At 43.9% G+C, this 12,773-nt stretch overlaps 1 protein-coding gene across 2 annotated transcripts in view; it reads left to right on the top strand.

Moving 5' to 3' along the window:
• LOC143924448 (acyl-coenzyme A amino acid N-acyltransferase 1-like) overlaps positions 1 to 12,773 on the top strand; it is a 70,693-nt gene that overhangs the window by 47,222 nt on the left and 10,698 nt on the right. For both annotated transcript variants that reach the window (XM_077448766.1, XM_077448765.1), the window contains exons 2-3: positions 5,475 to 5,971; positions 12,015 to 12,217. In XM_077448766.1, the coding sequence (XP_077304892.1) occupies positions 5,506 to 5,971; positions 12,015 to 12,217 (669 nt within the window). In that variant the 5' untranslated portion in view covers positions 5,475 to 5,505. The remainder of the gene's footprint in view (positions 1 to 5,474; positions 5,972 to 12,014; positions 12,218 to 12,773) is intronic.

Raw genomic sequence — 12,773 nt, 5'->3', positions numbered from 1 at the left:
CAAGCGGGAGTGCCGCCTGCTCAGCGGTGGGGGGCCCCAGGTCCAGTCGGAGTATTTGGGACTTGGACCAGTTGATCTGGAGCCCAGAGAAGGCTCAAAGGGCCGTGATAATTTGTAAGGCCGTCTGCAATGAGGTATAGAGATAGAGTAGCATATCGTCCGCATATAGGCTGATCACCTCATGCAGCCGGCCACAACGAAGACCCCTAATGCCCGGGTGAGTCCTGAGGTCTATGGCCAGGGTCTCCACAGCCAAGGCATACAGCAGTGGTGAAATGGGGCAGCCCTGGCATGTCCCCCGAGAGAGCGGGAAGGGGGGGAAAATCCTACCATTTACCTGAATACGCGCCATGGGGGCATAGTATAGTAGCTTTTGATGCAGGGTTCCCCTTAATATCCATACCAGGCCTGAAGGGCCCCACGCATTTTTTTTTATCAATGACTTTCAATGACTGTTCTCTGTATTACTGGGAGCCAACAATTCATTATAGCTGCGAGTGCTCTTAAATGACTTTTCCTTCAGAAATGACACTTTTTGCAGGGACAGTTCTAAGCACGGGAAACAAGCGCTACTTTACAGGCATACTATACACACCCTAGGTACAAAATTAAAAGGAATATTTCACTTTTATTTCGCTTTAGGAATTATTAAAATCGCTGCTCCCAAAAAAAAACAGATGTTTAAAAAAAAAAAAAGTTGCATTGATACATGTCCCCTGGGGCAGGACCCAGGTTCCCAAACGCTTTTTATGACAATAACTTGCATATAAACTTTGAAAATTATCACTTTCAATTTCTCACATAGACTTTTACAGGGTGTTTTGTGGCTTTTTTGAATTTGCCGCGAACACCTCAATTTGTTTGCTGTTCGGCAAACAGGCGAACAGTCAATGTTCGAGTCGAACATGTGTTCGACTTGAACTCGAAGCTCATCCCTACTCCAGAGGGGAGACTTTTTAGCCTCCATCGATATAAAGGACACATACTTGCACGTATCTTTCAGCCTCATCAGAGGTTCATACGTTTTGCAGGAACATCACTTTCAGTTTGTAGCTAGCTTTCTATAGCCAGCTACAGCCGGGTGTTGACAAAGGTCCTAGCACCAGTACTGTGACTTTTAAGGTCCCAAGGGATCCCGGTGCTCGGCTATCTTGGCGACCTCCTGCACAAAGATCACTCAGTACAGGCTCTAGAACTGAGCATAAAATACACACTGAGGTATTTGAAAAGCTTAGGCTGGATCATAAATATCAAAGTCAGTCTTGAGTCCAGCTCAAAGTCTAAGATATTTAGGTCTGATTCTAAGCACAGTCCAAGCAGAGTATTCTTGCCACCCAATCTGTGCCCTGAAGGATCAGGTGTGTCAGATAAGGGGTACCAGGCAACCCTCCATTCGGCTCTGTATGAGTCTTCTAGGGAGGATGGTATCCTCCGAGGCAGTGCTCTATGCCCAGTTCCATTCCAGGCCTTTACAACAAGACATCTTGTCGGCTTGGAACAGAGGAAGTAAAGCCCCGGATTATCCAATGTGCTTACCTCAGGTACGCTTAAGCCTAAATTGGTGGTTGCAGAATCAGAACCCATGAAAGGCAAAATCCTCTCCCGGTAACTTGGAGAGTACTGACTACAGATGCCAGTCTCTCAGGCTGGGGAGCAACCCTAGATGGGCTCACAGCTCAGGGGAAATGGTCAGGGACATAGCAGACCCTGTCTATTAATGACCTAGAATTACAGGCAGTATGTCTTGCCCTGTGGTCCTGGACGATGGAGCTTCAGGACTGCCCCATCAGGGTTTAGTCCGACAATGCTACGGCAGTGGCCTATATAGACTTCCAAGGTGGTACCAGGAGTCATTCAGCTCTGAAGGAGGTGCACTACATACTAGCCTGGGCAGAGGGACATGTACCAATGATATTGATAGTCCATATCCCAGGAGTAGAGAACTTGAAGGCAAATTATCTCAGCCGCCAGCAGATCTGTCCGGGGAATGGTCCCTGCACCCAGAGGTGTTCCAGGAAATTTGCCAATGTAGGGGATGACCAGAGGTCGACCTACTGGAATCCAGGTTCAACAAGCTACAGCAGTTTGTGTCTTGAACAAGAGATCCTCTGGCAATTGGAGCAGATGCTCTGATAGTTCCATTGAGCCAGTATTCCCTGGTTTATGTTTTCCCTCTGATCCCTCTCCTTCCACATTTGTTGCGCACGATTCAGAGAGAGTGGGTTCCAGTCATTCTGGTGCCACCAGCCTGGCCCAAAAGGCCCTGGTTCCCAAAGATTGTGAAACTGACGATAGACGGGCCATGGACGCTTCCACAAATTTGACGGCATGGCTATTGAAGCCAGGGTGTTAAAGGACCATGGCATCTCAGGACCAGTGGTATCTACTCTAGTGAATGCTAGAAAAGCTATCACTAGGAAGATTTATCATAAGGTCTGGAAAACTTATATTGCTTAGTGTGAAGCCAGAAAACTGCATCCTCGGAAATATGTGATTGGGAGAATTCTCTTTTCTACAGCCAGCTGTGGAAATCAAATTGGCTTTGAGTACAATCAGAGGTCAGGTTTCGGCCCTATCAGTATTCTTCCAAAGGTCTTTAGCCTCCCATTCACTGATCTGAACCTTTATGCAAGGGGCAACTCGCTTCCCCCACATTAGGTCACCTATATGTCCTTGGGACTTGAATTTGGCGCTGTCTGTTACAGAAACAACCATTTGAACCTATTAAGGAAATTCCATTAGACTTGCTGTCATGCAAGCTAGCCTTCCTGATGGCTATCACCTTGGTTAGCAGGGTGTCTGAGCTGGCAGCCCTTTCATACAGGGAACCATACTTGATCCTTCACCATGACAGTCGTGTTATGACCTGTTCCATTCTTTTTACTAAAGGTGGTGTTGGCCTTTCATTTAGATCAGGATATTATTTTGCCTTTTTTTTTCTCTCAGCCTCATTTGGCAGAAGAGAGACGACTGCAATCTTTGGACGTTGTCAGGGCAGTCAAGGTTTAGCTGTCTAGATCTGTGGAGATCCAAGAATCAGACTTTTTTTTTTTTTTTTTTACCAAAAGTACTCAAGAAGGGGCAGGCAGCTTCCAAATCTTCCATTGCCAATCGGGTCCGTCAATTGGTCATTCAGGACTATGGTCTGAAACATTAAGCTCCTCCCTTTAGCGTAAGAGATCATTCTTCCAGGGGTGTAGGAACCTCCTGGGCTTTTCGCCATCAGGTATTTGTGGCTCAGATTTGTAAGGCTACTACCTGGTCTTCAGTGCATACGTTCATAAAATTTTATTAAGTGGATGTTCGAGCAGCCGAGGATTCGACTTTCGGCCGCAGTGTACTGATGGCTATTGTTTGGAAGGGTGTCTCCCTCCCCTCAAGGCTATTGCTCTGGGATGTCCCAGCAGGTAATGAATATTAGCCTGAACCTGTGTCCCATGATGTACTCAAAGAAAAGGATTTCATAGGTAAGTATGATGTAAAAATAAAATGTTTTCTTTGTCCCTCTGGCTCCTAAGATTAAAGGTCCAAGCCCTTCCACGTTTCCACAGCTCGCACGAGTGTGCCTGGTCCCACAGACCTGCTATTTCTATGGAGAAGTTCTCCTCAACACGCAGGCTTACCGCACCCATTTCTATAGTGGGGGCCCATCTGCGCTGGTTCATGGACTGTGGACCTCTGAAATCTCCAACAGATGGGTCTACAGGCTGAAGGTATCTGGCTGCATGAGTTTTTTGTTCCTATCCACCAGAGAAATCATTTTCCTCCAATATTTGTCTCTTCAGCATGCCTGCAGGTCCTTCTGGGAGGTAGAGGATCTGCTACCCTGCAGAGTGTTTGCCATTATTCCCAACTAGTGAGGTCTCTGGGTTTTAATTGCAACCTGGTTCCGAAGAAGGGTGGGGTTTGTCCCACTCTGGACTTCAAGACCCTGAATTGCTCTATGAATGCGCAGAGTTGGGATCTATCTATTTGGTGCTGGCCTTCCCACATCAAGGGGACTTCCTTGGTTCCATAGACATCAAGGATTGCGTACCTGCGCTTTGCCATCTGTGCTGGTCACCACTGTTTCCAAATTAAGGCTTGTATTAAGTACTGTTACGGGTTGGGATTCTGTGCTTGTGAGGTTATTTCATCATCCCTTGGCGACTCATTGAGTTACTTATTGCTTGATTGTTCCTATATCAGCGTGTGGCTCTACCAGTGTGACCTCTGTTGCTACCTTGGGTCCTGAAGCCGGTTCTTGCAGTCCTTCAGGAGCCTCCATTTGAGATTACTTATGTGCCTTTGCCTGCACTTCCTCAGGTCGCCTTCTTGGTTACCGTTTCTTCGGTGTCCTAAGTGTCAGCTACCTTGTTCGGTTCTTCACCCTACCTGGTAAGGGCATATCAGTTTTTACCCAAATTAGGACATTTGTTCTCCTTTCCTTGTGTTTAAGCCCTTCGCACGTTGTGGAAGTTGTGCTGTGTCCCTTGGTTATAGTCTGGGTGGTTTGCGTGTACCTGTCTCCTGCGGCTTCTTTCTAGGGGTCGAATTTTTTGTTTATGCTTGCAGATGGCCCATGAAAAGGCCTGGCAGGCTCCTTTTCCGACATTTTTTTACTAGCTCAGGTAGATGGCTGTTCAGGCTTGTGCTATCGGGGTCGGGCTCCTCCTTTCCCTGATGTGGCATGCTCTACCAGGGTGCTTAGTGCTGCCTGGGGGTTATGGCATCTGTCTTAAGTTTTCAAGGCCACTCCCTTGGTGTCTGTGCATACCCGTACATAGTTTTTAGCGGTTGATGTGTTCGCATCCTTTGCTTGCTTTGGGGGCAAGGTTTTGCATGCTGCTGTTGGGGTTTCCTTGTTTTCCCCCTTGGGGGTGTTTTTTGGTTGGTGGTTACATGGTTTGCCTATTCTATTTGTTTCTTTCCCACCCCTCTTGAGGCACTGCTTAGGAATGATTAGGAAGAGCTGTGTCAATAAATTAACTCAAAGAAAGGAATTTGTGAGTAACAAAAATCCAGTTTTTAAAATAAATTGTGATAGTTAAAATTTATATTGGGTATTTCTGCCTGTTACTCCACTTGGGAAATCTTTCCTCAATTATTGTCCTTGTGACATTAGGGAAAGAAAAGGAGAATATTTGTCACTGGGACATGAAGCAACAGACAATAATAAAGAATGTTTCAGAAATTCTTTCCCAGCTACAAATGTTTTTGTGTTTGTGCCCCAATTGGAGAGATTTACCAACAGTTCCTGTCATAAAAGGGACACATTAATAAAACGGTCTCTAACCTTTCAAAGCAAATGTTTTTGCAGAAATAAGCTTTACCTCCTACCCTAAAATGTTATCTCAAAGGCTGGGTCACTGCACCTCATCAAAAACAAGAATGCAGGAGCCTGATAAACTTCAGATCCTTTTATTGATTAATGCATTTGATACATGTTTGTTATATCTTAAACTGATATGTGCTACTTTTGTTTTCATTTCAAGGCATTTTTACAATTCACACAATATTCCAAATATGGTGAATCTTATAGTTACTCCAGAAACAGGTCTGGCTGATGAGCATGTAAATATTAAGGCATCAGGACTGCAGCCCAATCAACTTGCAACCATTCGTTTAACCCTTCTTGATGAAAAGGAAAATGTCTTCCAGTCACGAGCATTTTACAAAGCTGATGTAGAAGGCCAAATTAACCTGGACAGCAATCCAGCTCTTGGTGGAAACTACCAAGGAGTACATCCTATGGGACTTTTATGGTCATTAAAGCCTCTAAAACCATTTCAACGACCTGTTAAAAAAGATGTGAAAGCTGGCCCATTTCTTTACACGGTGGATCTTTTTGAATTTTTATCAGTAGGGTTAGGTGCTGCTGAGCCACAACCCACCTGCAGTGCTACATTTAATAGGTGGCACATAGCTGCTGATGTACAAAGGACCCAGATCCATGACGGTAGACTTCGAGGTACAATTTTTTCCCCTGCAGGTAAGTTTACATTATCGAACTAGTAAATTTTCATAATAATCTTAAATAGTCATGCCATTTGTGGAAATGCAACAAAAGATATTGTTTAGTGCACCTTGTAAAATATGAAAAGTGACTAAACTTTTCCTAACTTTTTGTGTGGTAATGGGACAAGAAGGATGGAGTGGACAAATCTGACCTTTTTTTTTAAAAATAAAATACTCTTGTGTTATGCCAAAAGAACTGACTTAACCCTGAACCTGAAAGGTAAATGACCGCAGCTTTACTGAAAAGTAAACATGATAAAAAAAATTGGGATATTTGAGTGTAAACTAAACTATAACAGACATCAAATCATTTAAAAGTGTGATTTTATGGCTTCATATAATGTAGAGAAAAAAACATCTGCACATGAAGAGGAGGTTCAACCATTCTATAATTCTTAGTAAGATGTATTAGTGAGATATCCAGATACACAATAACAGTACCTCATCCAAACTATTGAGAAAATGTATTCATAACTCATTCCAAATCATATTCCTATTCTCTGCATGTATAATTGTTCATCCAACACATTTCCTGTAATAGCATCCACTTTTTCAATGATTCATGTGCAGCTTATGAATAATATCTTATAGAGAGGCCATGAAACCAATTACATCGTAATCAAAATCCCTAGTATTTCATGTTACTCACAAATCATCTCTACCCCCTATAATACACACCTACACATATCTAATAGAATTATACCGATACCACGTACTGTATATGTTGGACCTTTTCATCCATTCATGCATTTTTCCACTCCCTTGTATTCAAATACATCCCCTCAGTCCAGACAGTTTGTAGCTATATGGTTGAAAACCAGATGGAATAGTTAACCTATGGTAGGCTGGGAAAGGCCCAAAATGAATGCCTCAGGGCTTAGTGAACTGCATCCTCCCATGTCTACCTCCTTTATGGGGCATGAAGTGGTTCGAAATGTTCCCTACTGTAGAGGGAACAGCGCTAACCCAGACCTGCCTCAGAAGAGGGCAGTTTGTTGCTATATGGTGGGAAACTAGATGAAATTGTTACCCAATGGTAGGCTGGAAAAAGCCCATAATTGTCCCCCCCCCCCCCCCATCTTTAGGACTGATCATTGATTGTTTAATTTTACTGATACTGATTTTCCTCTTCACTTAGTTCTTGCAACAATGGCCTTATATGACAGGTATTAGAGACCAAGAGGCAGGTTACTGGTTAACCACCTGTCTGCACTGAGGGGATATACTTGAATATAGGAGATCCGAGAAAATAATGCATATCATTTTATGAATGATCAAAGGTTTAAAATGTATGTGGTATCAGTATAATTCTATTAGATGAGGTATTATTTGGATTTGTCTTCTCTTTAGCTATTACTCTGGGCATGAATCCTTGAAAAAGCAGATTCTGTTTCAGGAAACACATTGAATGATTACATGTGCAGAGAATGTTTAGGCAGAGAGATATATATTTTCAGCAGTTTAGAATGGGGTATTGTGTATCAGGATATCTCACCAATACTATACAGGTTACTATGAATTATATGATGATTGAACCTAATCTTCTCTTTAATGTTAAGGAAAATGTGTTTCTATTATTATAATAAGCAATAAAAACATTTTTAATCTATTTAACATTTATTACAGTTTGGTTTACAAACTTAAATGTCCATCTTTTTTCCCCCCAGTGTATACTTTTCTATATCTATTTAGGATATGGTGTGACATACACATGATTTCACATTTCTTCAAAAGTACGTTGTTCCAATTCTTGTTGTTGAAGTCATTGTAAGGCTTTTTGTTTTTTAATTAAAATGACAAACCAGTTATACTTACCTACACTATGCAATGGCTTTGCACAGAGCAAACCGCTCCTCCTCTTCCCAGGTCCCTGCCGCTACCACTGGCTCCACCCACCCCCCACTGAGTGCCCTAATAGCATGCTTGCTCCCAAACCCTGCTCTGTGTGTCCACAAGAGTGGGCCTTGCCCCACCCCCTGCTCCCTCCTTACTGGCTCTGACTGACAGCAGCAGGAACAAATGGCTTCTGCTGCTGTGTCTGAGTGAATGAGGCGCAAGAGAGCTGAGAGCGATTCGGCTCTTGTGCACATCGCTGGATTGAGATCGGGCTCCGGTATACTGTAGAATGCAGTAAGGTAAAAAAAAAAAACTCTCCTTTACAACCACAGCAGGTTAACTGAGCTAGCCATTTATAACTCTGGGTGAATATGTAAAGCAAAAGCAGAAAATTCCCTGTCAAATACTTACCATCATTTTCTTTAATGATTAACTCCATGGCAATATACACATGGGTAGACTCCGCCCTTGCTCCTCCCCTCCAGGACCATACTCCTCCATGGGCATAGCATAAGGGGCTGCGGGGGTCCCAATCACAATCCTGCCCCTAGCTCCAGGGGCCCCCTGCAGCCTCCCTGTCATATTATCATATCCTCCACAAAGTCCAGCTCCGATCTGCCCTAGGGTCCCACAGACACGCTCCAGTACTGGGCTTCCACACCCCTCTGTTCTCATTGACTGGGGAGAGGAGCATGGGGTGAAAACAGCCCAGATTGAGGAAGTGTCTGTGCTGTGAGCTTGCAATATGGAATAACTGAGCTCAGCGAGTTAAGAGTAGAGTGCCATCCTGTAGCCACAATGGGACCAATGTCACTGGTGAGGTAAGACGCCACTCAGTGTCTTCTAGTCACTAGCTGGGATTCTCTTTACTCTCCTCCCCCCACCTGGGGATGTCCTCTTACCCCACGTCTCTGACAACTGGGGAAAAGACATGCACCTCCGGGAGATGACCTCCCCCCAACACCCCCAACACCTGCCAACACTGACAGAGAAATCTTCAGAAGTTGCTAAAACAAATCTCAACACCTCTTGAGGGGCTGCAGGCTCCAAATTTCATGTCACATGGCTTTGCCCCCCCAGATCTAAGTTTTGCCCCCGAATCCCCTGACCAACCCCTCCGCTCTGGATGCTATGCCCACTACTGAGCTTCTTTCCCAGTACAGCACTCTATACTGCTCCTCCTCCGCAGGGCTGAAATCACATTCCTTTACAATACAGCCAGTCAGTGAAGATCTGCACAGGGTGTATTTGCCTACTGCAACTACACTGCCATTCTGACCAGGGGATTTCACAGGTCAGAACGGCAAAATAAAAGCCAGATACACCCTGTGAAGGCTGATAGACTGTGTGTAAAGGAATGCGATTTCAGCCCTGTATATTGTGTGGGGGGGGGGGGCTGTTTACAGTGCTGGAATGGGAAAGGAGCTCTGCCAGATGACCTGACAGGGGTCCTTGTCCTTTGATTCTCCAGGGGTGATCGCTGTCCTCTAATGTAAGGAGGAACTCTGGGAGCTCTAAACTCTTAAGCCACTTTGAGTATCTTTCCGTGCGGTGGGTGTATCTGCACACAAGTCGTGGGGGGGAGGGGGCAGGTCAACTTTTGCATCAAGGCCCACAGGCTTCAAGCTAAGCCTCTGTCACTCCCATAAATTTGAGGCTAATTCCCAACACGCATTTCCTAACTAGCTTGCGCAAACTGGGAGGGGTCCTATATTGCCATGGAGTTAATAAGGAAAGAAAAATTACAGTATTTGGCAGGGACTTTTCCATTTTCTGAACTAACATGGCAGCATATGAATGTGAGCCCTGTCATCTCTTCTGGAGTGCTGAAGTCTTTAGTCATATAAGCTCACTGGCTAGATCAATCTTGCTATGATTCTGAATGATATTTCCTTCTCTCTAATACCACCAGGTATGACAGACAGACAGGCCAAAATCTTTAAACAAAGCTGTAGTTTGTGAATAAGCATAAAATATTCAGTGGAGGACCTGGTGCTTACGGGGAGGCAACAGCAGGAAAGATTTAGGAAAACATGGGCACCCTGGCACCAATTTATTTTCTCGCCTGAAGGGGTACTTTTGAGAACCTTGTAATATGTTCGGCGATATATACTGCATGGGGGGGTAGGGCAGTCCTGAATCAACCAGAAATCCCCCCCTCCCCCCCCTTCACTTCTCCCCTCCCTCTTTTCCCCCCCCCCTCTTCTTCCCCATCCCTCTCCTTTCCCCCCCCTCACCTCACCCCCCTCTCCTCCCTCTCTTAGTCTTCCCTGTCAGGACCCCTTCCCCTATTCTTAATGGTCTCTGCCTTGGTACTGGGTCTCTACCGGGGTATCGAGGTTCTGATGAGAGCCGGAGATGGGGGAACTGAAGGGATTTAGGCTCCCAAACACGTTTCGGTATTGGAGATGTTATGGATGAGCCATGCACAATGTTTTTTATGACCCTGTCCCTCCTGTGAACTCGGTAATAGGTTTGATGTTGGTTCCCCTTTTCCCTCCCTCCCCTTTTCTTTTGTATCCCACTTCTATGTTGTATTATATGTTTATGCCCATGTTGGGCATTGTTTGAAAAGTAATAAAAATTTATATTTGAAAAAAAAATATTCAGTGGCTGCAACTGGTCCTTAGAAGTCCTGCATATAAGGGGGAACAATTTTCGCGCACAAGGGATGCTGTAGCCACTTCGGTTTTCATCCCAGCATGGTAATATACACTATCTGGACTGGGCAGAACATCAAATTCCTGACTAAAGCTGAATTTCAGGCAGACATAATGGCATCAATGAATGCAGCTCTGTATTCATTAATAAATTATAAAAGCGTATTTCCACCATGGCAGACATTGGGATAACCTCTAGGAAAGGGAGAGGCAGGACTGGGATTATCTATGCTGTGTGCAAATGTTTTGGAATGTGTTGGAAAATGAACATGCTGATATGAGAACAGAGAAGAGGGATGACCTATGCTGTCAGCTCTTTGTTTTGCTCTTTTCTATTCAGTCAGCAGGCCTGAGGTAGAGGGAGGACGTCAGTTTTCCTTACCTGTAAGTGCGATCATCCACATGGGGTTGTGTGGTTGTAGAAATTTTAATCCTTTGGCAGGTAAGAATAAATATTTCATGTCATGTGTTTCATCTGTGTAATTAGCTGTTTGCCTTGAATTCAGCTTTAATGCCAAAGCCAAAGAAAACATCTACCAGGGTTGTTAGAGTATATATGATTCATATTAACTGGATGAGAGGGCAAAATGTGTATTGTATTGCTGTTTAGAGGATACCTTAGATAATCCATGAAGACAGGATAAAAGGTGTGAATGATCTCAACTGTATTTGTGTTGGTTGGGTTTTTGTACTCTGAAAGTGTATTTACAGGCATTAAAGTGGAAGGCAAGTCAAAACCTAACCAAGCCTAATGCTAGGTATACAAGGTAAGTCTTTTTTTTTCGTTCAACCCAGCAGGCTGAACAAAAAACCCGCACAGATTGCCGCACTAACATCGGATGTGTTTAGTATGGCAATCTCCCACGCTAAGCTATTTTTTTCTGACAGAGGGACTCCCCCCCCCCCACCCCCGCCAGAACAGTGATCAGCACTCAGCCATTGGCAACAGCTTTCCAGCATGCTCATTCGACAGAAGCTGGTTGTTAAACTGGCCTCTGTGAGATGAGGAGCTGAACACATGGGCTGAAAGTCGACTGGTTCCTGCCGAACTGGCTGCTTTTAGCTCATTTTCGGCCCATGTACATTGTATACCCACCTTAAATGTACTTCCTTCCCTATTCTAAGCCTAATCAATCTACCTTGTAAAAGGAAAGATGTCTATACTTACCAATTCTGGAGTTGCTCTGGTCACATGACCAGCTTCAGTGTAGAGGGACAGCTGACAACGGATGCCTCATAGTAAGCCTATGAGTGACACCATCGTCCAGGTTCTGCAGCCATTGTCGGCAATCTCTCCTCTACACTGAAACCAGCGCTAGAGAGATCATGTGACTGGACCCAATCGACTTCAGAATAGGTAAGTATATATACATCTTTCCTTTTACAGGGTAGATAGCATGGGGGTGGGAGTAGTTTTAAGGTTAGGTTTTGACTTGCCTTCCACTTTAAAGCTCAACTTTATATTTTTTAGACTACTTTTACACCTCTGATTACTTATATTAATTGGTATTATTTAAACAGGAAAGGGTCCATATCCTGGTATCATCGACCTGTTTGGTGGAGGAGGTGGCCTTGCAGAATACCGAGCTAGTCTTCTTGCCAGTCGTGGGTTTGTGGTTTTTGCTCTGGCATATTTTGGTTATGAAGATCTTCCACGCTCATTTCAAAAACTAGATTTAGAATATTTTGAAGAAGCTACAGATTTGCTCCTGAAACATCCTAAGGTATTGTGACATTTTCTGTCAGTAATAGCAAGTATTCAGATAAAGAGTACCTAAAGCTGTCCAATTAAAAGGGTGATCTTAGACGGACCCATACACGCTATTAGATTTTCTGCAGATTTTTGTCTTCAGATTTACCAAAACCATGTAGTGCAAGGGCCTGCCTTATAGGGATGAGCCCAATGTTCGAGTCGAACATGGGGTGTTCGCCTATTCGCAAACAATATGCGGTGTTCGTGGCAAATTTGAAAACCGATGAAACACCGCTAGTCTATGGGACACTAACATGTAAAAACAAAGTGCTAATTAGAAACAAGTGCTAATTTTAAAAGCTTATATGCAAGTTATTGTCATAAAGTGTTTGAGGACCTGGGCCCTGCCCCAGGGGACATTTATCAATGCAATTTTTTTTTTTTAAATTACGTTTTTCAGGAGCAGTGACTTTTTTTAATGCTTAAAATTAAACAATAAAAAATTATTTTTTATTTTTTTGGAAAATTCTTTTTATTCACAGTTTTTTAAGAACAGCAAAAAAACAATAACAGAAACCCCACATACA

The sequence above is a fragment of the Lithobates pipiens genome, unplaced genomic scaffold, assembly GCF_037356315.1.
Source record: "Lithobates pipiens isolate NorthernLeopardFrog02 unplaced genomic scaffold, aLitPip1_a1.2 Scaffold_22, whole genome shotgun sequence".
NCBI classification, from domain to species: domain Eukaryota; kingdom Metazoa; phylum Chordata; class Amphibia; order Anura; family Ranidae; genus Lithobates; species Lithobates pipiens.
The sequence above is the reverse complement of the archived record's forward strand: the minus strand, read 5'-3'. Positions and strand labels throughout refer to the sequence as shown.